Source organism: Spermophilus citellus (assembly GCF_964194105.1).
Source record: "Spermophilus citellus genome assembly, chromosome: 7".
Lineage (NCBI taxonomy): Eukaryota > Metazoa > Chordata > Mammalia > Rodentia > Sciuridae > Spermophilus > Spermophilus citellus.
In genome coordinates, this window is record NC_138188.1 from 98,240,841 (window position 1) to 98,268,445 (window position 27,605).

Consider the following 27,605-nt stretch of genomic DNA (forward strand, 5'->3'; position numbering starts at 1 on the left):
AAAATGAACTTTTTACTGTATATTTTTAAAGGTGTCCAATATGGTATTTTAGTAAACTTTCTTTCTTAATTCCTCCTAAGGCTATCAAAATTCACATTTTCAGCCCTCTGAGAATTAAATTCACTTATTTCCCTGGCATCACCCCCCATGCCACTCTTCCAGGCAGGAGTTCCGTCCTCTTTCTTGAGACCAGGAACTGCTGACACTTGAACCCAGCCACTCAGCATCCCATCTAGGAGCAAAGCTTTGCTTTGTCCTCATAGATCATCAGAAATAGGAATCTTAATTCTACAAAATTGGGAACACGCAAAAAGTCTACCTTGGGGGAGAAATTATTTTTTTCTTGTAGATAGCCCCTCTCAACCAATGGAGCAAAGGACTTTGTCTGACCTCATTCTTGCCTTTAAAGGATGTTTTTGAGAAAGTCTCTGCATACTGTCTGCTACATCCTACTCTCGGTTTGCACTCATCTTGGTTTTTGGTCTCAAGACATCCAAAGGGCGTGTTTTGTGGTTTAGCTCCTACAGGCTTCCCTTTCCGTAGCAGCTGCAGTGGCATGGGTGTCTAGGGGATGAGACTGTGACCTTTGTGGCGTTGTCTCACTCTTAGTCCATGTAATCAGCCGCCCTCTACGGGGGAGGGGGAGATGGCCTTCTCCAGATCCACTCTCAGTTGTTTGTAATTTTCTCAAAAAAAATAAATATTCCAAGGCTACAATTTCTCATGCTTGGTCTCAAACCCAGAAGTATGTTTTGTTGTTGTTGTTTTTGGAAAGTTTCAGAAACGTCTGTTTGGAGGTGATTATTTCAGTGGGAAACAAGTATGTCAGCAGTGAAACTTCTCAGACCTATTTTCTTTTTCGTGTCCAAATTACCCTTAAAAATGGCAAGTACCTAGACCTCAGTGAGGAATTCATGGCAAGAATTAATTTTTCCTTTTCCCTCTGCTTTTGATTTTTTCCCCTTGATTTCTCCTCTTTTTCTGAGAAAACGCATAAGAAAATAGAAGGATCCAGACATACTTTGCATTGCCAAGAAAAACAACAGACCTTACTCTTGCCTTTACTCTGAAATTGTACCTCGCTTATTTCACAATGAGACAAAGTTATACTGCAATTAGACTCTCCAATTTAAGCCTTGCTTTCCTTAAAAAAAAAAAAAATTCACAGTAAAATTGTCTGTCATCTAAATCTTTGGAATTTTTCTCTTTATGGAACAAATTCACAAGGTAGCTTGGTCCAAGAAGTAACTACAGCATCATACCTTCAGTGATACCCCTCACAATACACACCCAGTTTTTGGTCATGGTTCTGCCTTTACATTGAGACCCCATTGTCCTGCTTTGGGGTCATTAAAACAGCATCTGCTTACCATTCCGTCATGAGGATCATGAGGATGAACCCCCTTCTCTGTCTCGGAATACCTGCTTCTTGGCACTCCCTCTCACTTCTCCGCTGCATTCTTTTCTCCTTGTTGTTTTTTAAAAGCAGGTTGGTGGCTGGCTGCAGAAGTGGGGCTTGTTTCCATTTTGAACCTTATAAATCACCAAGGGTGCAGAAGTAACAGGCACTGTTTGCCTTGTCCTCGCTAATCAGGAGGGTGTCTGGGCTGAATTTCCTCAGTAAAACCTTTGTTGATTTTACAACCCAAACACCTTTGTAGCCGCCCTGTGGTCAGATAAGAAACAGCCCCCTGTCCATCTTTTTTGACTTCTCCTCTTTTCCCTTTAGTAGTTCATATACATTTTCAGTCTCCTTCCCTCCCGTCTTCCCTTCCCTTCCTCTCTTCCTCCACTCCCTTCCTCTCTCCTTCCTTGGGGCAGGAAAAGGAATGCTTGACATCAATCTCCTTAAGGACTCCGGGAATCTGGGGCATGTCGTGAATAATCTAGTTCCTTAAAATCCCACGACTGGGATCTCGTACAGTGTTCTATATTAATATGCCATCTAATTGGGCAATAGTAGTTTAGAGAATTAATTCCAGTGTCTGGAAAATTGAGAGGACACCAAAAGCTTGCTTTTTTAGTAGGAACTTTTCTTTTATAAAGAGATCACTATTTTATGTCACTCTTGTTTCAACTATTTAAACACCCACTGGGTTCATAGCCCCAATGGAAAACAAAATGGGAAAAAGCTACTATTGTGGCTAAAAAGTATAGACCTTTGGTATCCACCTGACCTGTGGTTTCAGCCCAAGCCTACAGTTGTGTGAATCCAGGCAAGTTTCTTCACCTCTGAAACTCAGTTTCCTCACCTGTAAAATGGGGATGATGGCTCCCACCTTGAAGGGCTGGTGTGTAGATGTAAGAAGACACTTTGTGCGCAGAGCTCAGCTGGTCCCTGGGGCAGCAGAGGGCACTCTACCTCTCAGCCCTCACTGCCCTGCCAGGCCCAGCTCACATCCTCTGCAGCTGCATGATCTCACTTTGCTAGTAATATGGTCTTTTGATTCACTGAATTGTTTGGAAAAAAGACAAAAGCACTCTTTCCCCTAACAGGAAATTATTTTGAATTGCCAGGAAGAAAAAAAAAAAAACTTCTGAAAAGTAAAAACTTTCTTCTAAACCCCTTTTAGAGAATGTGTCCTTGTCCTTTCCCAGAGTAGTTGAGAAGTCTTGTGGGTCCCTGATGTTGAAGGCACAAGGAAGAGGGAGAGAATAAAAATCAAGAAGAAATGAGTCTTTCTTGGAAAACACTGTGAGCATTGGTGTGGGGACAGGCCCTGGGTCTGGTTTGGGGGGTGCTTCTCGGTACAGTGGATGTGTCCCCTTCACTCCCTCTGAAGAGGTTTTGGAGAAGCAAAAGATCTAGGCAAATCCCAAGCCCCTCCAAGAACAGAGCAAGAGTCTCAAGCCCAGCCTGCAGTCCCCATGTCAGGCATGTTGGGCTGGAGGTTAGGGACCTCCTCTTCCTGCAGACCCTGCAGGTTGCCAGAGCTCCACCAACTAGTGAGGTCCACCCTGCTATCTGCTAGGAAGTTTAATTACTTTCCCAGATTTTTCAATGGTGACTGCAAATCTTCAAAAATTTCTGACTAGGTCAATTGGTCTAGAAGAATCAACGTTGAATGTAGGTCACTTTCCTAGAAAGACAATAATGATATTGCCATATGTACAGGATTCAAGAAGATTCATTGCTGTGCTGTCATTGGAATGATGTCCTCAGTGTTATAGGAACTCATTCTGAACCCTCCCTGTCCAATAGAGTGGTGATCCACCTTCCTTATTTGCTAGTATTTTAAAAATACACCAGTGAGAAGCATAGAAGCAAAACCTTGGTTTGGGCTGTGGTAAAAAGGGAGAGAGAGAAAAGAGGAGAGGAGAGGAGAGGAGAGGACAGGAGAGGAGAGAAAGAGAGAGAGAGAGGAGAGAGAGAATATATACTTGCTATGTGATTGCCATGATCTTTTAATGGTCATAATTTACAGGAGAGTAAGGAATAATATTGTGGAAGGGGAGAATTTAATGTTCTAGGTGGGTGTGAAGGGGTGGCTGATGGCTGAGATGTGTCACTAGGTAGCTGGAGGAGCCGTGCAAATCCTCAAGGGACTATTTTATGGGTAGAAATGCAACCTAGGCAGTTGTCAAGAGCACAGATGTTGTAGAGATGGAAAATTCCAGAATTTCAGCACTAGGGTAGAAAAGTGGCAACCAGCAAGTGAAGCTGAAATGAGGCCCCATGCCCTGAGAAGGTGAGGGGCCTGCCTTGGCTGATGTGTGACTTGTGCCTATGTTTGTGCTGGCACTAGAGGTTACAGATGAGCCAGATGACCCCCATGAGTGCAGGCTGATTCCAGGAATAAAGAGCATTCACAGGGATCTATTAGGCATGGAATCCAGATGAGAAGAGTCAAAGCAGTTTCATGAGATACTGAGACTGTAGGATTTTTTAATCAGGAACCTCCCCTAAAAGGAGGATTCCGCACACAGGTGCATGCACAAGTGACAGTGCTGTCCCACAGTGTTCCTCACTAGCAGCATGGCATGCCACCTGGCCTTTGGCAAGCAAATGCTAAGAATAATCTTATCTGTTCCAGCTTCTGCACTGGACACTCCCTGCCCTGTGTCCTGGATGGGGCTGTAGATCCCAGCCTGTTTGTATCCTTGGCTCCATGTCCTGGGTACCTCTTGTTGTCCCTTGGGAAAAGCTCTAGCATCCTTACCACAATAACATCACCTTCTAGGTCAAGCGCATACCTGACAAGAGGCTTCTTTTACATGAGAAGGGCATGAGGGGGTTCTTTGGTCTTCCCACAGCCTGGCAGGACCCTACGGAATGTTGCCAGTAAGCGCGAGGGAAGCCGGCCTGTGGGGTGAAGCCCTGCCTGTGGCTGCCACCAGCACACACAGGTGTTCTCACCACACCCATTCTTTCTCTCTCTTACAATAGTGGTGCAGGGGACTGCAACAGCTCTGTGAGTGACCCGGTGGCCTATGGAACGTTGCCTTGGGATCCTCTAACACATCATGCTGCATGGGACCATGACAACGCAGAAAGGAAAAAGGCCGGAGGTCACCCTCACCTGGCTCATCTTGGCCACAGTGGGCTGCCTGGCTGACTTGAGTGAGTTCCCACCTGCCCTCGGTCCGTTTCCCCTGGAAGGACTCTGTTTTGGAGCTGGGTGGATGCATAAAGCATCTTATCATAATTCTTAAAAACAAAAACAAAAACACTTTGCTCCCACCCATCAAGGGCACATTCCAGAACACAAGATGTGAACTATCGTGATACCATATCAGTTACATGTTGGTATTGTATTGATTTCAAAGATGTACCCAAGGAGGAGGAGGAAATGATAACTGTTTGTTTATTGTATGAGACCATGGCAGGACATGTATGGTTGGTAAGCCTCCTGCCAGCCCTGGGAGATGAATATGATTGGCCTCACTTTACAGATGAGACTGAAAAAGGCAAGTCACATGGCTCAGAAGTGGTGACACTGGGATTCAGCTCAGGTCTTCTCTCCAACTCTGGAGCCTGAGCTCTTGTCTCTATGACACATTGCCACTTCAGATCTGTTTGCTAGAAGTAAAGACAGGCTGGGCAGTGGCGGTCAGGTTACTCAGAGAAAGATCAAGTCCTGGGTGCTTAATTCTGGAAGGGTACCAGGGTGCAGTGGTTCTAAAAAGGTGATGTTGTTGGTTTGTTGGGGGCTTGATGTCATTGCTGCATGCCTGTTCTTTTTTCCAGACGAGGTCCCTCGGGTCACTGTCCAGCCTGTGTCCACTGTCCAGAAGCTGGGAGGAACTGTGATCCTGGGCTGTGTGGTGGAACCCCCGTGGGTGAACGTAACATGGCGCCTGAACGGGAAGGAGCTGAATGGCTCAGATGATGCTCTGGGCGTCCTCCTCACCCGAGGGACCCTGGTCATCACTGCCCTCAACAACCACACCGTGGGACGCTACCAGTGTGTGGCCCGGATGCCTGCAGGAGCTGTGGCCAGTGTGCCAGCCACAGTGACACTAGCCAGTGAGTCTGCTCCTTTGCTGTTATGTGTTCCCACCTCCTCTCTTCCAGTCTCTTTCCCCCTACCATTTGTACCTCCTGTCATTAGTCATTCCATAAAAGGGTGCTTAATTGTTGAAATTTTCAATCAGAGGCCAACGTTGAGGGCACCATCATGGCCTGGGGAATCTCTGAGCAAGACAGTATCTGGAGCAAACATCTGCAGGGGGTGAACAGTTCTGGGGATCCCAGAGCTGAGCCACATCCTGTGTCCCCACTTTGTCACCCTGTGATGGACCAGCTGCTGTCACCCTGCCCCTCCATCACCATCACCCCATTCTCTTAACCTTTATAGTCAGAGCATGTAGGAGGCTGGGTAACAGAGCCTGTCCTTCTAGGACTTGGCCTCTGTGAGTGGCGAGCATATTTCAGATGCCTGGAATATAAATTGTAGAGCATAGTGAAAAAGATGAAGAAAACAGAAACCACCAAGACCTTCAGTGGCAATTTGGTCCAAGGTTTATTTTCTTTCTTTCCTTCCCTCCCTCCCTCCTTTCTTTCTTCCTTTCATATCGTTACGCTCAGCATAAGGTAGTTTATTAAAGTCATTGTCTGCAGACATTCTGCTTGTTATAGAATCAGTGTTATCTGTGATCTCTGTTTTCTCTGATTATTACATGACCATGAACATAGATCCTCAGGCCAACATATGGAATCCAAGGGCCAGATGGCTTCTAAGGTTGCTCCCAACCTGATAAAATCTGGTGGATTCTGTTTCCAGGTACTTCCTGCCAGATTGTCTCATGACTGTTTTTATTTCTTTCATGTTTGTAAAAGTGAGACTTGGTTTTTACAAAATTACCTAAATATATATTATGAGGGTTCCACAGAACAAAGTGAGGGCTGAGTTATTTGACGTAGTCACAGCGGGAAGAGGAGCCTTATGCAGGACAGATATTCCAGTCGCCACCATCATGGGCCCACCCTACTGGACCCTGTCATGTTGTGCCAGGTGGGAGTGACCAGGGTTGGCCATCTGACACACCACGGGCTTCACTGTTTGTGTGTGCTACGTCCTGGGCACTGCACCTGTGTTACCTAATTTTCCACCCATTATAATAAGGCAACCTGAGTTTTGGCAGATTAATTACGGAAGGCTGCACAGCAGTCCCAACACTCATTATGATACGTTGAACCTGGAAGGATAAAGAATAGCTTCCATCTTGGCCCTTTTCTGGAGCCTGAGGTGTAGAAAATAGGGAAATTTGTTAAATGGCATTTGGATTTCCACTTTGAGATTTCCAGGGCTTATTCCCTCATGATTTAGCAGTATCTCATTATCCCTGACACCCCTGCTTTGGGCTTCCATGTTGCCATCACCACCCTCATGAATGACAAAGTTCCAGGAAGTTCATGGTCCCATGTCATGGCTCATACCTAAGACAGCAAGCTTCTGAAATGCACCTCCATCGTGGCCATCTGGGGCCCTTGGAGTGTGCGAGGCATGAGCTCTGGCAGGAAAATGCTAAGAGATGGGGAAGTAGAAAAGCCAGCCCTCTGGTCCCCAGATTCCCTGGAGAGACTCTGCTCCGTGGGAGAGTGAAATACAGGCTGCTGGCTGTGCCCCCGTTTCCTTGGGAAATAGTTGAGCAACCCAGCCATTTTCTAAGGGGAGGAGGCAGAGCGTGTCCTTAGCTATCTCCTTGAGGGGTCAGGCTGCCCCCAGAAACCCCCACACAGTGAGAGCCATTTTCCTTTGTGGCAGAGGAAGCACCATTAAGTCTGAGTACCAGCAGGCTGTCGCCAGCTGGTTCTGTGTAAGGGAGGGTGCTTGGAGGTTTAGGTGAAGAGGGTGGAAGTGGGGAAGGGACAGACATCTCACCACATCAGTAAGGACTGACTTGGGCTGGGGTTGTGTAGCTCAGGGGTACAGCACTTGCCTAGTGTACACAAGGCACTGGCTTTTGTCCCCAGTACCACTAACATAAAGTTTTTAATGGAAGGGCTGAGGTCATAACTATATTTCTTTTTTATAATCTCTACTTCTGCTTTTTTGTTGGGGGCAGGGTACCAGGATTGAACTTAGGGTCACTTGACCACTGAGCCACATCCCCAGCCTTATTTTGTATTTTTTTTTACAGACAGGGTCTCGCTGAGTTGCTTACTGCTTCACTTTTGCTGAGGCTGGCTTTTATATTTGGAAATTGTGATTGCATATAGAAATTTTAGAATATATAAAAACAATGTCTCTCTCAAGCCTGTCATCTCTACAAACGAACTACTGTCATTTGGGCACATACACTTTCAAGTCTTTATCCATACCCCTATTTTTACATTATTGTAATGATGATACTAAATTCCAGTGTCTATTTATTTTCTTCCCTTGATGTTGTATATATAATATGCATTTGCCATTGACCATAAAATAATTTACTTTCTTCTTTATAAACAAGTATAAAATGCTCACAGTAAAATACACAAAGTGTATTGATCTTTAGTGAACCATCCAGTGCGCTGTGTAACCATCACTCTGGCACATCCTATCATGCCCCTTCCTGGTTGGTCCATCCTTCGGCCCCAGCAAAGCATGCTCCTGACTATAGATGGCCCTAGAACATCCCCCAGTGGCTCCTCCATAAGGAACTGAATTCTTTTCCTATTGCTGGGCAATTAGTTCACTTCCAGCTGTTCATTATTATAAATAAGACATGCCTTTTAGCAACTTTATGCCTTTAGAGGGTATCTGGGAGGGAGATTTCATCTACAAATGGTCTGCACGTGTCTGTGGGGGCTCCAGAAATTCCATAACCATTCATTCAGGGTAATTAGGAATCAGGCTGAACCTTTTATTGTTTGGCAAAGGGAGGGTTAGAAAGGAGAAGATTGATTTTGGACTCCTCCTCTTGCTTCAAGGTGTATCTGGGTGAAGAGAGACAATTTATAGACAATTTATTTAAAAAAAAATTTCCTGGCTGCTGCTCTCTCTGGTGCTTGCAGGGATGTGTGGTTGGCAGAGAGGACAAAGGGAAGGGTTTGGTTGCAGCCCAAGAAGACACAGCGAGAGAAGAAGGGGCATGTGCGAGAGCGGAGCGGTCTTGTTTGAAAGCCAAGAACTATTGGCTTGTCATTTAGACATGAATCACAAGTGAAATGTGTGGGCCTGAGTGGAGGGAAGGAAAGCACTGGAAATGGGGTGAGCAGACTGGGGGTCCGTGTCTCGCAGAAGGTGGAGCTGGTGGAATGGAACCGCAGCCTCCCAAGCTTGGGGTAGACAGCAGTGGCGGGAAGGCAGGTGGGGGAGAGAGAAAGGGGTGCTGTCTTTGGGTTAATGCCACTGAGGGATTTGGCCTGGATTTAGCAGTTAGATTAAGTTTCTGAAAGCACATTCCTGAGCAGAATGGGGGCTGTTTTGCTGGTTGGCTGGTGGACAAGGAGGCTGCAGGGTAGACGGGATTCTGTGTCTCCAGGAAAGGCTGGGCACAGGCATGTGCACCCACACACTCTCAGCATTTGCCTTCTCTTCCTCTGGCCTCTTGAGCCTGCCTTCCCGTGTTCATCCTCACACAAAGTGGGTGCTGTTGGGCCTACCTGGCAAAATGTCACCACCTGGCCTAACTCTTAGCCATCACTTAGAGCTTTAGATGATGGGGCTGAGGACCTGCTTTGAGGATTCAGGAGGCCTCTGGAGAACTCTACTGGCCCAGGCCTCTCTTACACCAGTGTTACTTCTGGGTTTCAGGTAAAATGGAGCCAGAAGTCGAGACCACCCGAAAAGTCTCACCTGGGCATTCTCCCCCTCCACCCAGGCTATCCTGGCCATCAGATAGAGTCACCCTCACTCTGAGGACAGGGCATCTTACACTCCCCTGTGGAGAATGTTTTTCTTTCCTATTTAAACTTCATTTTTGAGAAATCGCTCTTGCTACTAGTACCTCATTTCCGATCATCTTGTCTAATTCCTATTTTTAAAATGCTTTTGACTTTGATTGCCTTTTTTCCTCTTTCTGGTCAGAAGCTTTATACCAGGTGGTAAACCACTTTACATGACTCAAATATTCCTACTGTGCTCCTGAACCAATAGCAGACACCACCAAGGGAACACCAGATACCATAGCTTAGCAAGGAGGCCCAAGGGTTCCTCAGAGCCACCATGCCACAGGGAGGCTCTTCTTTGTCCCCTACCTCTAACAACCCACCATTCAGATAACTCCTACCTAACCCTTTACTTTTAACGTTTTCTATTCTTTAAGCAATTCTCCCAATTGTTCAAGCATTCACGGTCCCAGTTGTAGTTGGAAATAAAATAGACGGTAACTGGGAAGTTACCTACCTATAGTTTTATATGTGGAAATTTTAGTCTTCCAGCTAATGTGAAGTCTTCAGTTGATGCTGGTATGATTGAAAGGAGTTCTGGAACTCTCTATAAGACCTTTGAGCATGAAGATCAGGCATGTACTCCTAGTGATCCTTTCTCACGTCTCAGAGATCAGCAGGTAGAGAGGCTGACAGGAAAGAAAGTGTTCCCTCTGAGGAGCCACCTTCACGACTCTGAGGAAATGTCAGAAAGGGACGAGGTGCCCTTTGTGATCATAATTTAATTTACCCCATCAATACAATGAACAGCCACACTAGTATAATGGGAAAAAAATAAAATTTTAAAATCCTAGGTTTAAGTCTTTGCTCTGAATTTGGATAAATCATTTAATTGCTCAGATTGCCAATTGTGTGGAATGAACATAACCATCTCATCACCAGACACAGGGTCAAATGACATATAGATGTCTATATTTTGAAGGGGCACTCAGCCACTGAGCCACATCCCTAGCCCTATTTTGTGTTTCATTTAGAGACAGGGGTGTCACTGTGTTTGTCACTGTAGCCCACAGAGCTGCCCATCTGTTTCTGTGGGCTCAGTGCTGCTCACTGTTCCTTCAGACAGAGGTTGGCTTGGGCTGACAGGCTATGCTGACCTGGGCCCTCAGCATGGCAAAATCTTCAAACTGGCCATGCCTCCTCTTGCTCAGCTCTCCTTACTTCTGATTTCTACGAGAGACTTCATTAAAATCATCTGCATTCTGGCTTTGAGCTAGAATAGGCCATTAAGCACCATTGTAGACATTGTTCCTTAAAATATTTCTAGCTTCTTTATCAAGGAAGTCAATGTTATCCAGAAAACCAGAACCAACACCAAACACACACACACACACACACACACACAAATATATGAGATAAATCAAATTATGTATGTATGACATAATACATGTATAATTACATGTTATACCAAGAAAGGGGTTTATTTTAAAGAATTGGCTCATGCGGCCTGGAGTCAGGTAAAAGTCGATGTTTCATCCTTGAGTCTAAAGACTGGGATCTCAGGCAGATTTTTAATGTTGTCTTTTTCTGAGAAACCTCAGTCTTTGCTCCTAATGCCTTTAACTGATTGGATGAGACCCACCATTTACTGATTGTAAATGATAATAAAACTCACCAAAATACCTTGACAGCACCCTCTAGACTAGTGTTGGACCAAACAATTGGTCATCATTGTCTAACAAAGTTGGCACATAAAATTAACTATCACAATCCCTTGGATGTCCACCTCAAATATACCATGTGCTGGGGTAATTTAGGAACATATCTCTTTGGAGCTACTGTGAAGAAATTAGATTCCCTGTTAAGTTCAGCCCCTAGAGCCATTAATGGTCTCTTTAAACATAGATGTTTGCACACTGTCAGTGCAATGGTTATTTCTCAACTTTTCTGGACTTGATTCAGCCCTCTGGATGTTTGATATTTCCACCTTAGATGAAGTTATGCGATTGAAAATACAGACTCAGAGGTTCTGTTTTCTAGTCCCATCTGAGAGATGCTGGCAGAGTTGCAGGAACAGCTTCATAGAGTCTCTTGCCTTGGAACATGGGTATTGTTAAGAATTGCTTTGGACACAGGTAGCTCAGATTTCATGAAGGCTTTCAGTTCTGTATTTAATTTTCCCCTACCTTGATTTAAAAAAATATATATAGGGCTGGGGATGTGGCTCAAGCGGTAGCGCGCTCGCCTGGCATGCGTGCGGCCCGGGTTCGATCCTCAGCACCACATACCAACAAAGATGTTGTGTCCGCCGAGAACTAAAAAACAAATATTAAAAATTCTCTCTCTCTCTCCCTCCTCTCTCACTCTCTCTTTAAAAAAAAAGAAATATTTAAAAAAAAAAAATATATATATATATATATATATGTGTGTGTGTGTGTGTGTGTGTGTTTGTGTGTGTGTGTGTATATATTTATATATATATACACAAACACACACATATATATCTGTATCATGATTTTTTTTTTTGTACCAGGGATTGAATTCAGGGGCACTCAACCAACTGAGTGACATCCCCAGCCATATTTTTGTATTTTTAGAGAGAGAATTTTTAATATTTATTTTTTAGTTCTCGGCGGACACAACATCTTTGTTGGTATGTGGTGCTGAGGATCGAACCCAGGCCGCACGCATGTCAGGCGAGCGCTTGAGCCACATCCCCAGCCCCATATTTTTGTATTTTATTTAGAGACAGGGTCTCAACTGAGTTGCTTAGCGCCTCACCAGTGCTGAGGCTGGCTTTAAACTCTCAATTCTCCTGTCTCAGCCTCTCGAGCCGCTGGGATTACAGGCATACGACCCCATACCCGGCTCTTTGATTTTTTTTTTGTTTTTTTGTTTTTTTTGTTTTTTTTGTTTTTTTTACTGTAAAATTTAGCTTCTGTTTCACAGTATATATTCTTTAAAAAAAATACTTTAATGAATACCCATCTATGAATGACTCCACTTAGTAAGGAGAACATCACCAACACACTTGATGATTCTTTGTGTGTGTGTGTGTGTGTGTGTGTGTGTATGGTGGGGATTGAACCCAGGGCCTTGCACACATGAGGCAAGTAAGTTACCAACTGAGCTATATTCCCAGCCCACTCACAGTGTATATTTCTTATAAGGCACTTCAAATGCTTTGTGAACAAGAGGATGGGAGGAGAAATAGGCAGCATGCAAGGACTAATGTCAGTCAGTCCAAAAAATGTCTCTTTCATTTATAGCAACTTCTCTAGTGTTCTCCCAGAGTATATGAAAATATGAATAGAGGAATAAATTCTCTCTTCATAATCTAACTTCTGGCATTTAGTTTCTTTCCCAGTACCTTACCTCTAAATAATGTACTCTATCCACGAATCTTTCATTTATTTATTTTTTTATTAAATAAGACAAAAATCTAAGTTTGTGAGTCTTAAATAAATGAAAACTATCCATTTCCCAGTGCTGACTTCTCTATTTGGATATTTTGGAGGCCGGTGTCCTAAGATTCTGTGTTTAGAGTTTCCTCTAGTGCTGACTAAGACCTGGTCCCAGCCCTTGAGAACCTCTCAGTCTAACGGTCTAAGGCGGACTTTGGTAACTCATAAGCCATAAAGCAAGTCAGCCCCATTAGTTGCCTGACATGTGAACAGATTTCAGTGGACGCTCAGAGTCTAGTCATGATTCATTTCAGTTTCAGAGAACTGAGGAAAACTCAAGAGATGAGCCTTGAAGACTGTATGGGGCCACTCTAGTTTAAATTTTTAAAGTATGTAAATCCTTACATACTTTTCTCAGACCTTTAACAACTAAATTTAGCTCAACATTGTGCACTCACACCTAGACCCAGGACATTACTGGGACAGTACAGATATTTCCACAGTGTGTTTCATTTCCGTAGTGAGATGTTCCATGGAGAACCACCAGTAGCAATGTCTTGTCTCTTGCTATTCCATCTCATTTCCCATTTCCTCCTGTTTCTCATCTCTTTTACCTGTAGGGATGTACGTGTTCTGATAAGAAAGGAGACCTGCGTGTTTTCTCTAGCCAACACTCTCCCCCACCCCCACCCTGTCTTCTGGCTCAGTCCACCAATGACTCCCTGACCAAACAAGAAGGAACCATTCGCTCCAAATTGGAAAAACATTTGTGTGTTGGCTTGGGTGTCCCAAGGAATCCTGTGCAAGCCCTTTGCTTTGTGATGAAGGGATGGCAGCGGGAAGAAGAGTTGGGGGAGGAAAGAAAACACAGGTGGCTTCCTGAGCCGCCCCAGGAGGGGCAGGGAGTCTCTGGCTGAAAGCCAGGGCTGAGAGCAAGTCGGTCTCTACTGGGAGGGACACAGACAGCTGCGCGTGGGTCCAGAGAAAAGGAGAAATCTCTTAGTTTGAAATTTAGCTATTCAAGTTCTGTGCATTTTACTTTGCCATTTGGGCAAGACAAGTGTTGTAAGACAGTTTAGACCCCAAAAGGTATTAGGCAGTTTGCATATCTTAATAGAAAATGAGTAAGAAATACCTCTTAGCCTTAGGTCAAAGTCACATTAACTCTCTCAGACTTGTATTGGACACAGGTGAACTTTCCCTGATACTCTGACATCAACACCACCTAATCCTGTCAGACCAGGTGCAAGCAAGCACCCTGACAGATCCATGGTATGAACTCTGTTAGGGCAAATGCCTGCCCCTAACAGCTAGGGGCCCAATTCTGTATGTAGCAATGGTTGCCATTTACCGAGGACACACTTGACTCCCTCTTCCCCCAATCCATCCTTTGTACACACAGCCACATGCTTAAATAAAATCTTAGATTCGTTTTCTAAGCTAAGACAATAAGGAAGGGCCACATAGTGTGTTGATTCAATGAGCCTAGACAGACTTAGAAGAACCTTTTGCACCAACCAATGATGAGGGACTGAGGGACGAATTGATGAGTTGGGTTAAAATCACTGAAACCCCATTATGGAAAATGATGTAACACAGTTCCTTTATAATGAAAAGAAAAAAATCCAGAGAAGAAATGAGTCCCTTGGCTCATTTTGTGTGGAAAAGTTTAGTTTCTACATTGACCTTGTTTTTTAGACTTTCAGCCATTTTTGAAATCTGGTAATAATCCCCCCAAATATAGAAATGCATGTCAGCCCTGAAAAATGGAAAAACTGTTCAATTTAAATTAAAGGGGACCACTTAACAGTGAGAAAATGAAGTAAGTCAAAGCAAAAAAAAAAAAAAATGCTGAGGCAAAAATAGCTTATTTTTCTTTTCTTTTGTTTGATACTGTGGATTGAGCCTAGGGACACTTTACAACTGAGCTACATCCCCAGCCCTATTTATCATTTGAGAGATGGTCTTGCTGAAGTGCTAAGGCTGACCTTGAACTTGCCATCTTCCTGCCTCAGCCCTCATATTTTTCTATAGGGAGTCTTGTGCTTAATTATGAGCATCTGTTCTTTTTTTTCCAGTTAAAACATTTGGTAATGCCAGGAATCATAAAGGCAAACTCAAGCCTGGGCAGGATGCTTTCAGCCCCCCTCCCACCTGCTCTTTCCCTTTGTTTTGGGAATGGCACCTTCCTCTTTCCATTCCTTCCCACCTCCCTTGCATTACTAATTCTCTCCAGGAACCTTATCTTAATCCCCTCACCTTCACAAGTCTGAACTATGGTCTCTTCTTGGTTTCCTTGTGTCCTGGGTTTACTTCTAGCAACTTCCCTTGCCGGGATGTCTATGCCCCAGGACAGGAGCCACTGTTACCCATCTGTCCATGGGGCTTTACACAGCGCCTGGCACATGGAAATTCTTGGGTAAATGTTGAGGAAGAAGAAAGCTCCCTGATAAAATGTGTTTGAAATCTGCAAGACCAAGAAAGTCATGCAGGTAGTGAAAAGAGATTTCAAGATGTCTTCACCAAGTTCTGATGTATTAAAGGTTTTTAAGAAGTAAATAAAGGAGGAAGCAGGAACTCAGCCTGTAAACAGGTTGAAAATACAAAAAGATTGAAGATGGGTTTGTAAAAATTGATGGATATTAGAGAAGCATCAAAGGTATTAAAAAGAAATTAAATTCAGAGGAACCTCTGGAACCTTGAAGAGAGGTCCATGACTGGCTCTATGTCCTGCCACACAATCACAAGGCAGATACGTGGCAAGATCATGGTGGACAGAATTGGCACACTGCTGCTGCTACTGGAAGTCACAGTTCCCAGGTGTGTGGGAAGAAAAAGTAGGCACCAATGGATCCCCTTGTCCCCAGGACGGTGGCCCTGCCTCTCCCACCTGGAATTGTTTATAAAGGATATACCAAAGATCCCCATTCCCCAGCTCCATGGCCTCCATTTCTTTCCTGTCTCTCTTCCTGTGCAGGCTGTCAGCCCTGCCGAAGGCTGTGCCAGGATCCAGCTCTGGCTCCGATGAGTCCGGACCACGGGGATTCACATTAATTTTCCCATTGCAAAGTTTATAGTTTATATTTAGATGATCAGAGAAATATGTGTGATGTGGGTTGCTGGCAAGTAAATCTTTTTTTTTTCCTTCTCTCTTTCTTCAGTGTATTTTTTTTTTCAAACCATTTCATTCCTTTCTCAAGTCCAAAAGAAACTCCCAGCTCTGTGAACCAGCCCTACCTCACAGCAGCACTGAAGTCTAAGATGGTCTACAGCCATCATCACTGTTCATCTGGCTGCCAGACTCAGTGGAGACAGGGCTCCATCTTTGACTTGTCTTTGAGGATTAATCACATTTCTTGTTCTCTTATGTCTTTTTTTTAAAATATTTTTAATTGGTTCAAGCCAAGAAATTCCTGAAGCCTTAGGCCAGCTTATTGCAAATCACTTAATGACATTGCAAAATATATTCTTTTTATTCTCTCTTCTTCCTCACACACTTCTCCCTTTATGGGCTCCTCCCCTGCCCACCCAGTTTCCTGTCTCCTGTCTTGACGATTTTTTGCCTTTATCCCATCCCCACATTGACTCTTTCATCTCTTCTCCATTCTCAGCTTGCTCCCACCATTCAAATCTGGGTGCACACCTCACCTCAACAGCAAGGAAAAATACAAGATTTGACAACCAATATGTTTGGCATCTGCAAAGTTGTTTTATTTTTTCCTCTCCCCATGGAAACTGTTTTATTTAAATAAAAGAGAGCATAGTATGTCTTGCTTTCATCAGAAAGTGTGTTTGAGAAATTTCATGTCATGTTTCCATGACTGTCAGGCGAGAGCTTTGTTTGGAGCCAAAATTATTTGTGCGATTGGACCAGCAGGAAAAAAATCTCAAAGACAGTAAATGAATTTATCCACTGTCCTATCTGCAGTACTCACTCTGCCAACTTCTTCTCTAAGTTCTCTGCTGATCACAGTGGACTGGCTTAGGCAGCTATGCTGATGAAGGAGATGGGGACCATGCTGGTGGGCACAGCTCTGGTGAATGATTGCATCCTGTCTTATGTTTTCTTTGTCTGTCTCATATTAAATTAAAACTCCCTGAGGTTTAGAGGTATTTCTTCTTTATATTTTCTGCAGTACCTGGTGCAGTCGACAGTTCTGAGTACTTGGTTGGCTGAATGAAGGCAATGATGCTTGGAGGATTACACTGTACCAAATGCTGACTACACAATATATTGGTTTGGCCCAGCTTTGTGAAGGGTCAATTAGGTTTAACTTTAGCCAGAGCTGCTCAATTCCCCTAAAGTAAAAGCCTTAGTCACTTTCCCAAGTGGGCAGCTTCTGACAAGCTTGCCCAGGATGTAGGAACCCTGTCCACTCTTCAGGTGCCAGGATCTTTGACTTCTTGAGCTCCATCAGCTGTATATCTACTCTGTTTCTATAGTTGCCCCACATGCTCAGTGGCTTTCCATTTTTAGAGTACTTTTCTTCAAGGACTAGCTATAGGGTCATGCCAAGCCATGATTCCTCAGGTGACTTAGGGTTTGATAATAGCATATAATTCTTGTCCATTCAGGGCATAAGGGAAGCCCTGCTTTGCCAGAAGCCACACAGTGAGGCAGTGCCAAGGCATGCCAATTTCAGCCAGGGCTCACCCTGAGAAATCTCTCAGAAGCTTGACTTCCCCTGCATGTGGTCCATCTCTCCAAAAGAGCCTGAGGTACAGAGAAGAACCAGAGGGTCAGCATGCTACCTGGTTGCACTCCACTAAGGCCAAATTTTTCTGAGCTTTGTAACATCAGCATAGATATAGCAAGCTGCCACAGGAACAATTCAAGGCTTGGAGGCCATGAGGGCTAGGGAATAGAATTATCCATCAGCACAGAAACCTGCCCATGGCCTTGAGGCTGCCGAGCCATCCTGGCAGCATGACAAAATGAGCCCCATGCAGTGCCCATAATCTGGTGGGTCCCATTCAAACTTCAGCAGATGAGTGCAGGCTTGTCTCACAATCCTTGAGAACATGGAAGGAGGGTAAGACAGGACTATATGCAGGAACACCTGGTTGGCCAAAAGACCAGAATTGTCAAGATGGAGATATTGAGGGTCCCTACAACATGCAGCCAAAGATGCCATATTATTTGGCTTTTTACCTCAACAAAATAGAGCTTTGATTTGCAGCCTAAGAGAGGACACAGGGAGAAGACTGAATGAGGAAATACCTTGAAAGGGATTGTTAGTTTATGGATGACACTGGGGACATTGAACCAATATCCAGTACACCCTATAACTGAACGTGTAAGAACTAAAATTGTGAGACAAGCCTACAATTAAGATTTGAAAATTTATGCTGAGAATGCATGATCTTCTATTAAATATGTAACTTAATTCATAGATCTACTGAGCTGCTTCTATCCTTTTTCCTCCTCCTCCTCTTCTTCACCTCCTCCTTCTCCTCTTCCCTTCCTCTTCCTCCTCCTCTTCCTTTTCTTCTTCTTCTTTTGCTTCTTATTAATAAAGGAAGGATGGAGACCAGAAGGTGGTGAGAAAGAAGTTCACGGGGACTCAAGATAAAATTTGTCCATTTGTAGTTTCATATATGATCCTGGTACGGACAGCCATACCACATAGATCTATAAGTCTTTTATTTGCTTTCTTTTTTCCCCTATAGCCAAGAACATGTATGTCCTTTGCACCCTTTAAATGTGACAGGAAGCACATTATATGATGTGTGTTTGAATAAATCTCTGTAACGTGCATTTGGCATTGGAGTACGTGCCAATGAGACATCAGAAGATACATTTTCCCTTTAGAATTTGAGCTTTGAGAAGGAACCCAGCCAGGGTTCTGTACGGAGCCTAAAATATTATGGCCTTTCTCAGAAAGCACCAAGTTCTGTGACAAGAGGGCCTGTGAACCCAGAGGTGGCTCTGAAGACCAGAACTTTTGGCCCGTGGGAACTGAGAAACAACAAGAGTGGCCAATGGCATTTGATTAATGTGGACAAGTTAATGAAGTAGCGGGAAGAATGCACAGAGGCAAGATGCAAGAGGGGTGTGAGGAAAGGTGAGAGGCTTAAAATTGCAAAAACTTTCTTCTAACAAATTTCTCAAACACCCCAGCCAATAGGCAAGGAACAGGTGTCCTTTCAAACCACTTCCTAGGAAAACTGATCCATTCTCTGCTGCCCAGAGGCCAGCTAACCCCATCAGTAATTAAAGGGCCCATTTGCTGTGCAGCCCAGGACACGGCCAGGAAATTGACTTTGCAGAGCCAAGGGCCTGGGAACAGGCTGTTTTCCTTCATATGCAGCCAGTTGGATCTCTCTGCATCTGCCCATCTGATGGCTGATTTGGCCATTATTGATCATGAAGTCTCCACCCCTCTCTGGCCTCCTTCCTACCCAAAAACACTAGGAAAGGAGCTCTCTGATTTTTAGAACATACATCACTTCATTACTCTTGTCTTTGATCCTTTTAGTGAAACTCAAGTTTTACTCCAGCAGCCAAATTGGGAGTGTTTGTCTAGTTAAGCAACAGCTAAGGCTTAAGCTTAGGAGGCGCAGGGAGGGGACACAGCCAAAGACCAAACTGCCGCTTATTTGTTTTGAAGCCAGGAAAGTTCGCCTGCCAGTGGGCGCTTGTGGGGATCTAGATGCCCAGCTGGGGCGTCCTGGGTCCTGTCTGCATGGGCTGTTGCACACATGTTGGCATCAGAACAGAGGGGCTGTCGGGGAGAATGGCTGACCAGTGCCCAGCTTTGTACCTCCCCCACCGCACAGCCTTCTGTCTCCACCCAAGCAGTTGTCAGAGGAGGCAACAAGAGCCAAGAGGGGCTTAAGGAGGCCCAGTGTTTTTAGCATGGGGTCTGTGAGGTGGGCCCCTAGAGGAGTGCATGATCCGTGCCTGGATTAGCCCTCAAGTATAGTAGGCAGGAGCCTGGGGCCATTAAAATGGAGATAGCATTCTGATGCCAAACTCCTTTCAGTTGCTCACATCTTGCAAAATAATCTGTTAGGTTTAAGTACATTCTTGCTAGAGGCAAATTTCCTTGGAATGAGGTAAAGAAAAAGAGGGGATAAAAAGAACAACAACCCTTGGTGGAGTAGCTTTGAATTTATTAGACCGTGGAGGAGAGTGCCTCTCAGTGCTTGAGGAATTTTCCAGATACCCTGAGCTCACAGTCAGTCACTCATAGCTTGCTTTGTGAGAAGCCTTCTGACTTAGCAGGTACAGGACACACTGGCCTAAAAGAGGTTTAAGACCTCAGCATTTTTTTTAAGTTAATTGCTTTAAAAAAGCAAAGTTACTGACATTTAGCTAGAAGGCATTGATTCTGCAGCCCCCTTCCCATAGTCCAAATCTTCGTCTTCTCAGAGAGAAAACTCTTTGGCTGTCTTGGCTGAGAAACTCACTCCATCAGGATTGGGCTACATAATTTTCAGGGCTCAATGCAGAAATAAAATGTAGGGCCCCTTGTTCAAACCTGATGAAGAATGTTAAAATGGAGACAGCAGAGTATTAAATCAAGCACTGACCCTTTCCAAAGGCTTGAATGCCCATGAAGCTGGCCTTGGGCTCAGCCTTCTGAACTATGTCTCCATTCCAGAAAGATCTGGAGAGCATTTGCTGTGTGTCCCACATAGCTGCTTAGGGTTGGGGTGTGCAGTCCAAAAGTAATAGGCTTCCCACGAGGCACTTATAATAGGGTCAGACATCACACACACAAAATTAAATAATGATGAGATAATTATTTAAAAGCCCAGGAGGCCCTACATCCACAGGAAGGAATCTAAGACAGCTCACCTTGGCCTATAGGTGGCACTCTTTCTGCCTGCAGGGTGAAATGGGGCAACAGAAGAAAGCCAGGCTGTCCGTCATCTACCCTGTTTATGAATAGCACATATTCTTGGTATACCATTTCACCTCTTTCCTGTGACCGTAGGAGTGACCTCTCAAGAAACATTCTGTTTTCAAAATAGCTTCTATTGGCCACACTTTGATAAACTGTTCCTGAAACATTTGTATTTGTTGTACTAACTTTCATCCTTGAGCTCATGACATAGACCAAACTCAAATAGGAAATTTGGATTCATAGGATGCATAAATGGGCATCTCGTACCTAACTGGTGGGGCTCGGTCTCCAAGTGTGAACATTTATTGTCTACTTGGGTCATGCTGAGTTTCAGGCTCAGAAGACACAAATGTGAACAAGGCTTGGTCCCCAACCCCTAAGGAGTTCACAGTCAGCATTGTAATCAAAATGACAATGATCCTTTCAGAGAAAAAGGAGGCTCTATCCTGTGCTGGCTTGGCTTGACTGAGAGCTTCTGGAAAGTTCCATCAAGTCACAAGCCTCTTTAACCTCACTGAATACCTTGAACACAGCTCACCTGTGGTGACAGTTGTTTGTTTTGGGTAATTATCTTCTGTGAGAAATCCGATTCCCGCCTGCTCCTGTTGCCTTTTCCTGGTCTCTGGCGGAAACAACAAACAGGCAGGTGGAATCTTGCAGTGAAATTGCAGTAAGCCCTGATGCTGATGCTATCAGTCCTCCAGGCTGAGCAGAATTTGGTGTGGTCAGCATTCTGAGAGATACTTCCAGGGCTCTCTGAGGACCATGATGAAGAAAGTCTAGATAAACGATTTTCATCTCTCCTACTTTATACTCCATTAGTTTTGTTTCCTCTTTTAAAACAAATTCAGCTCCATTCCTGAAAACCAAATTTCCAATTTGGAGTGTGGTTTTGTTGTACAAATGGCCCCTGTTTTGTCCAGCAACATCAGTCATTTGGCTCATACAAAGAGAGATCTGTTTTTGGACTCTCGGATTGTTTGGGAAACATCCTGCCCTTGTTCCAGATGCATCTCCATCCTTTCCCAGTTTAGCTCTTAGTCTTCCTCCCACAGAGCCAAGACAGAAGAGATGGCCATGGAGCTGCCAGAGACAGCAGCCTCCTGTCAGGACCCTGGGTTCCCCCACATGCCACTGCCTTTAAGCCACGCTGGGGTGTTGCCTATTGTCCTGGGAGATCCCTTTTTTGCCGAGGGGAACCCTAGGGCATCCACAGAGTCCCAGCCACAGCCCTAGGAAGGATTAGTCATGACATGGAGTGTAGCTCCTGGGAGCAGGAATCGGCCTTCTGGCTATAACCATGGTTGGCGGTCAAGTGGAAATCTTGGGCCTGTCGCTCTTCACTATGGACATCTGAGAGGAAGAACCTGAGAAGCTGCTCTCGACTGAACTGGAGAAAAGGCTTCAACATTCTCTTTCATCATGTTCTTCCATCGCCATTGGCAGAGCCTCCTGACAGCTGTGCTCAGACATTTATGCCTTGACGTTTATACCCATGTCCAGTACAGAAGAACAGGGCCAACTCACCACCAAGTCCTAGTGTTACAGAAGAGCTCAGTCTGTTGGAGGCACTTCCTAATATAATTCCTTATACTTCCCCAGCTCATGTCTTATATGTGTACCAAGTTGAACGCCCATTGTGATGAGGGCCACAACCGTCCATCCTTATAAACCCTGATAGACAAGATGCTCAGAAAGATTCAGGACCGTGCCCCCAAGACCCAGCGTGCAGTTCTGCACTGTTGTTTGTGACTAACGCCAGCCACCCTATCGTTTTCCTCTGTTGAGGTCTAACCAGCACCTTCCCTTCTCTCCACAGATCTCCAGGACTTCAAGTTAGATGTGCAGCATGTGATTGAAGTGGACGAGGGGAACACTGCAGTCATTGCCTGCCACCTGCCTGAGAGCCACCCAAAAGCCCAGGTCCGGTACAGTGTCAAGCAGGAGTGGCTAGAGGCCTCCAGAGGTGAGCAAATGAGCCAGAGCTCAGAGGCAAGGCCAAAAGGAGATCTGTCCTCCTCAGAACCCTCCCTACCCAACCAAACTGTGTCAGCTGCTGCCACCTCCCAAGGCCCATGACCAGGCTGGCCAGCTGTCTTCTGTCATGACATTTAGCCCTGTGGGGCCCCACAGGGGTGGCTTTCCTTATGGAAGGCCTCTTCCTGTCATGGAGAATTTCTTCATCCTTTGAGGTCCTGGAAGATTTTTCCAAGCTGCTGCCATTTGATCAGGACGCTTAGCACATTGTTCCAGACGCCTGCTGTGTGAGCCCCTTGCCACTGGACACACACAGAAAGGCCACCTAACAAACTGAGTGTTCCCATACAGCAACCTCCTCAGTGGAATGGACATTCCTCTCCCATTTACCCAGTACTGTGCTGTCCTGGCAGCCACACCTCAGGCCACAGTGGGCGTGACAGCAGGTCCAGGGCAGGTGACCCTTTGGTCCACACTGAACACTCGTGCAGTGATGAGGGCCACACAGTTCAACCTCATAAACCCTAATAGACAAGATGCTCAGAAAGTGCCAGCAGAGAGGCGAGACAAGGTCATTTCTTCCTACAACAACCCTGCCCTGGAGGCCAAGTCAACCCCACCTGATGTGACCCTGCTCAAAGTATGCACCTTTTATAGTGCTCTATAGATTTTCTGGTTATAAAAGGAATATATGTTCACTATAGAAAACGTAGAAAACTATTTTTCAAATAGGTTAGAAACCCTAATCCTACTACTTACAAGTAACTGGAGACTGAGAGGAGAAGAGTATTAATCCCTATGTCCCCAGCTGAAGCTTGGCAACAGTCCCTAGGGGAGGTGCCACTCCATCTGGCACTTGCCTAAGCTCACACCTGGGTGGCCCAGCAGCAGGCAGGCACCAGGCTTGGTGACACCATGACTCCCCAGAGAGGCCACCAAGACAAAGATCAGAGATGATGGCTAGTGCTCTGCCTGCCAGGAAGATGAATGCCACCCAGTTGCTGAGCTGACTAGAAGCTGTGAATCTGCCTCCTGCCTAAAGAACCTGAACACATGCCCAGGCCCACCCCATGGCACCTCCAGAACAGGAGCAGAAAAAGCCTGAAAAACTAGCAATGTGCAGCAATGGGGAGGGCAGTGGTTGAGAGTTTGCATATTCTTCTCCAACAGCAGAAATTCAATAGTGAGGTAGCTCAGAGCAGTGATCATAACAGAGACTCCTGCGAAGTTCCAAAGTCAATTCCCTCCTTCTTGGTGGCTTGCAGAAGTTACGGTGTCTCATGTGTCTCATCAGGGAACCTCCCCTGTGTACAGCATGGGCCCTTTAATTCTTAACAGTGGCTGTGAGGTGTGTGCATTAGGCCTTTTTATGAAAGAGCAAACAGGATCCGAGAGGGTGATTAACTTGTTCAAGATCACATGGTTAGTATCCAGCAGATCAGAGCTTAAGCCCGGGTCTGACTCCTGTATTCTTCCTACCCTCCACCAGCTCCCTTGAACACTCTTCCACAGATGCTCCCTAACTGGGAGGCAGCCAGCCAGCCATTAGCTGGTCAGTGAGCTTCTCACCCTGGCACTTCTGTCCCTCTTGGTGCAACGTCTTATGGTGCATGCATCTTAGGCTTGGTCTTGTGTCCTCCACCCTGTACTCCTTACTCTTCGGGAGCTGCAGATTGTTGTCTTCTGGGCCCAAACTCATCCCATCTCCCCCTTCCCTTGCCGTTTCTACAGACAACTACCTGATCATGCCATCAGGGAACCTCCAGATTGTCAACGCCAGCCAGGAGGACGAGGGCATGTACAAGTGCGCTGCCTACAACCCCGTGACCCAGGAAGTGAAAACCTCTGGCTCCAGCGACAGGCTGCGTGTGCGCCGTAAGGGCCAGGCTCAACTACTGGGGTGGGGAGTATCACTGATGGAGGGACCCGCAAAGCTGGGAAGGGATGTCGGAAATTGGGGACATCACAGTCAAGCTCCAGTTTTGTGTGCTTGTGGGTGGAGGGGTGGCCACAAGGCCAGTGGGACACCCAGCACCCAACAAGGGTCCTTTTGTCTCTGGCCAGCCCCAGTGCCTTTCCCTCCCTACCCAGGGCCCTTGCTCAGACAGGTGGAATGCTTGTTGGTCACATTGGAACATTGTGGGGGACATCTCTTCCTCCCACCTATTGACAAGTTTCCTTCACTGTCGCTGCACAAGTGGGATCAACTAGGATGTGTATGCCAGGAAGGTGGTGGCACTCAGCAGCTGACACAGTATTTGCACACCAGCTTTGCCCACCTAGTGTTCTCCCAGGCTGTCCTTTGCAATGCTGGGTTGTGCCCAGAGCTTCCGTCTGTCCAGTACCTCCATCAAAGTGAAAAAACAGCTACCTCTTCTGAGCACTTCTAGGGTTTCAGAGACTCAGTAAAGTAACATCACACATGGAGGTAGCTTTTTTTTTTTTTTTTTTTTTTTTTTTTTTTGGTACCAGGGATAGAACCCAGGGGCACTTAACCACTGAGCCACATCCCCAGCCCTTTTTTATATTTTATTCAGAGACAGGGTCTCGCTGAGTTGCTTAGGACCTCGTTCAGTTGCTGAGGCTGGCTTCGAACTCTCCATCCTCCTGCCTCAGCCTCCTAAGCCACTGGGATTACTGGTGTGCTCCACCACACCCAGCTAGAGCTAGTCCGTAGAGTCAGCACCTGAGAAGAATTTTCCCTGAAGCTATTGAAGCTACATTTTATCCTAATTTTTTATCTGTAATTTTATATTTTTTTCCTTAAAAAAGGTCTCCCCAACTGCAGAAGTTTTAGGTTTCTGAAACCTAGATCTGCCCCTGATTGACAATAAAGCAAAATCACACAGAGTCCATAAGCTCCAGGTCCCCCAGGAAGGCAGGACATGGGAAAGCAACATGTCTTCCAGTAAGTTCTGGGCAGCTTCTCCCCAGGTACTGAAAAACATCACTGTGTCTTCACTGAGCACTGGACAAAGTCGTTGATTTGCACTTGGGGACCTTGCTATATGAAAAATGTGTATTCTTAAACAGTGGGTCCCCTTGGGCTCAGTGGGATGCTCACACTACAAGGGCACTTGAGGAAGAGACCCAGGGTGCGCTGACTGAGGTCAAGCAGGAAAAATTTCTCCCACTATTTAAATCATTTCACTCTCCTCACCTTCATCTTTGTCAACACCTAGTGTTACCACGTCAGTTGTGTTCTCTGCAGAAGGAAGTCCTTGTTTCTAATAAGGAATTACACAGTCTGCCCTGCTTTACATAGATAGGTATAGGTCATAAGTCTCTGAAGGGCCATTTGATCCAAATCCATGCTCCCTGGGGCTCTCCTGGGGCCAGGCCCCCAGAGGCAGGCTGGAGGTGACTGTCTGCAGCAAGTGCAGGTCCCACACATTCTGCGTTCTTCCCCTCCTTTCCTCTGCAGGCTCCACTGCTGAGGCTGCCCGCATTATCTATCCCCTGGAGGCCCAGACTGTCATTGTCACTAAAGGCCAGAGCCTCATCCTGGAGTGTGTGGCTAGCGGGATCCCACCCCCTCGAGTCACCTGGGCCAAGGACGGGTCCAGTGTCGCTGGTTACAACAAGACGCGCTTCCTGCTGGGCAACCTGCTCATCGACACCACCAGTGAGGAGGATTCGGGCACCTACCGCTGCATGGCCAGCAATGGGGTGGGGGAGCCGGGCGCAGCCGTCATTCTCTACAACGTCCAGGTGTTTGGTAAGTGCCTCATTAGCCCTTGACCTTCTCTCTGGTCTGTGTGGTCTTTCTAGAAGCAGATGACTCCAGGTCAGAGAGTTAGTCTTTGAAAGGCCACAGCTGAGTGAGTGGTGGAGGTGTACCACAGCTGGAGATTCTCCATGCTGGGGCAAGGGCCCACTGATCTGGGCCTTCGTTAGTCCCTTTCCTGTTGTGACTTGATGGAGGACAATTGGATCTTTCCTTCCCTTTACTCCTACCCACTAGGAAAAATCAAAGTCCTGGGGAAGAAGGCAGCCCCTCGGCCACATCCTCTTCCAGGCTGTCTGGCCCTAAAGAAGATGCAACCCTACCCACACCTGCTTTTACTTTCCTGCAGAACCACCTGAGGTCACTGTGGAGCTGTCCCAGCTGGTCATCCCATGGGGCCAGAGTGCTAAGCTCACCTGTGAGGTGCGCGGGAACCCCCCGCCCTCCGTGCTGTGGCTGAGGAACGCCGTCCCCCTCACCTCCAGCCAGCGCCTCCGGTTGTCCCGCAAGGCCCTGCGTGTGGTCAGCGTGGGGCCTGAGGACGAAGGTGTCTACCAGTGCATGGCTGAGAATGAAGTTGGGAGTGCCCATGCCGTGGTCCAGCTGAGGACCTCCAGGCCAGGTGAGTGCAACCCTAGGCTCTGAGATTCCAGCCAAACGCACTCACAACCATTTTCTCAAATGAAGTTCAACTTAGAAAGCCAGTATTTGAACTAAATGAAGAAGGCTTTCAGTTGTCAATTCAAATTTACTTTAACTTATTAATAAGTCAAAGTGCATTTATCAGCTTGCAGAATCTGTGGGATCTTAAGGTTCCATGGAAATACGTTTAGAATAAAGAAAAGCAGGTCTCTCCTCAGCTTCATTCCCACCAACTGATGACTCCAGGGGCTGGGCAGTTACTATGTCAGCACTGGCTAGATAATGTGGGGGACTCAGAGCAACATGACAGACACGCACCTTCAAAAACATTTCTATGAAAGAGATGAAACTTACCAAGGAAACCGTTTAATAAACAAAATAAAATTGACCAAACTTTGCTATATCTGTGTATGAATGAATCACATTCCATTCTAATTTTATACATAACTATAATGCACCAATAAATAAATAAATAAAAGAAAGGCCAATAGAGTAGAGGAAGGATCAGAAAAGGGAGGAGAAGAGGAAAGAAGATGTTACTGGGGACTGAAATGGAAAAAAACTGTAGTGTATGCATTTATGAATATGTCAAAATGAATCTCACTATTATGTATATATATTATATATACTATAATGCACCAAAATTTTAAAAAGTTAAATAAAAATAAATAAATAAAACGATCCTTGGTGAACATTATCAAGTGAACACTTTCCCACGGTGATAAAGATCAGGTGGGATGAAGGCT

General features: G+C 45.6%; 1 protein-coding gene across 4 annotated transcripts in view; it reads left to right on the forward strand.

Annotated features, from left to right (window-relative positions):
- BOC (BOC cell adhesion associated, oncogene regulated) overlaps positions 1-27,605 on the forward strand; it is a 77,494-nt gene that overhangs the window by 36,947 nt on the left and 12,942 nt on the right. For all 4 annotated transcript variants that reach the window (XM_081301044.1, XM_081301043.1, XM_081301046.1 and 1 more), the window contains exons 2-7: positions 4,388-4,561; positions 5,189-5,467; positions 22,333-22,479; positions 24,222-24,365; positions 25,915-26,208; positions 26,567-26,839. In XM_081301044.1, the coding sequence (XP_081157170.1) occupies positions 4,465-4,561; positions 5,189-5,467; positions 22,333-22,479; positions 24,222-24,365; positions 25,915-26,208; positions 26,567-26,839 (1,234 nt within the window). In that variant the 5' untranslated portion in view covers positions 4,388-4,464. The remainder of the gene's footprint in view (positions 1-4,387; positions 4,562-5,188; positions 5,468-22,332; positions 22,480-24,221; positions 24,366-25,914; positions 26,209-26,566; positions 26,840-27,605) is intronic.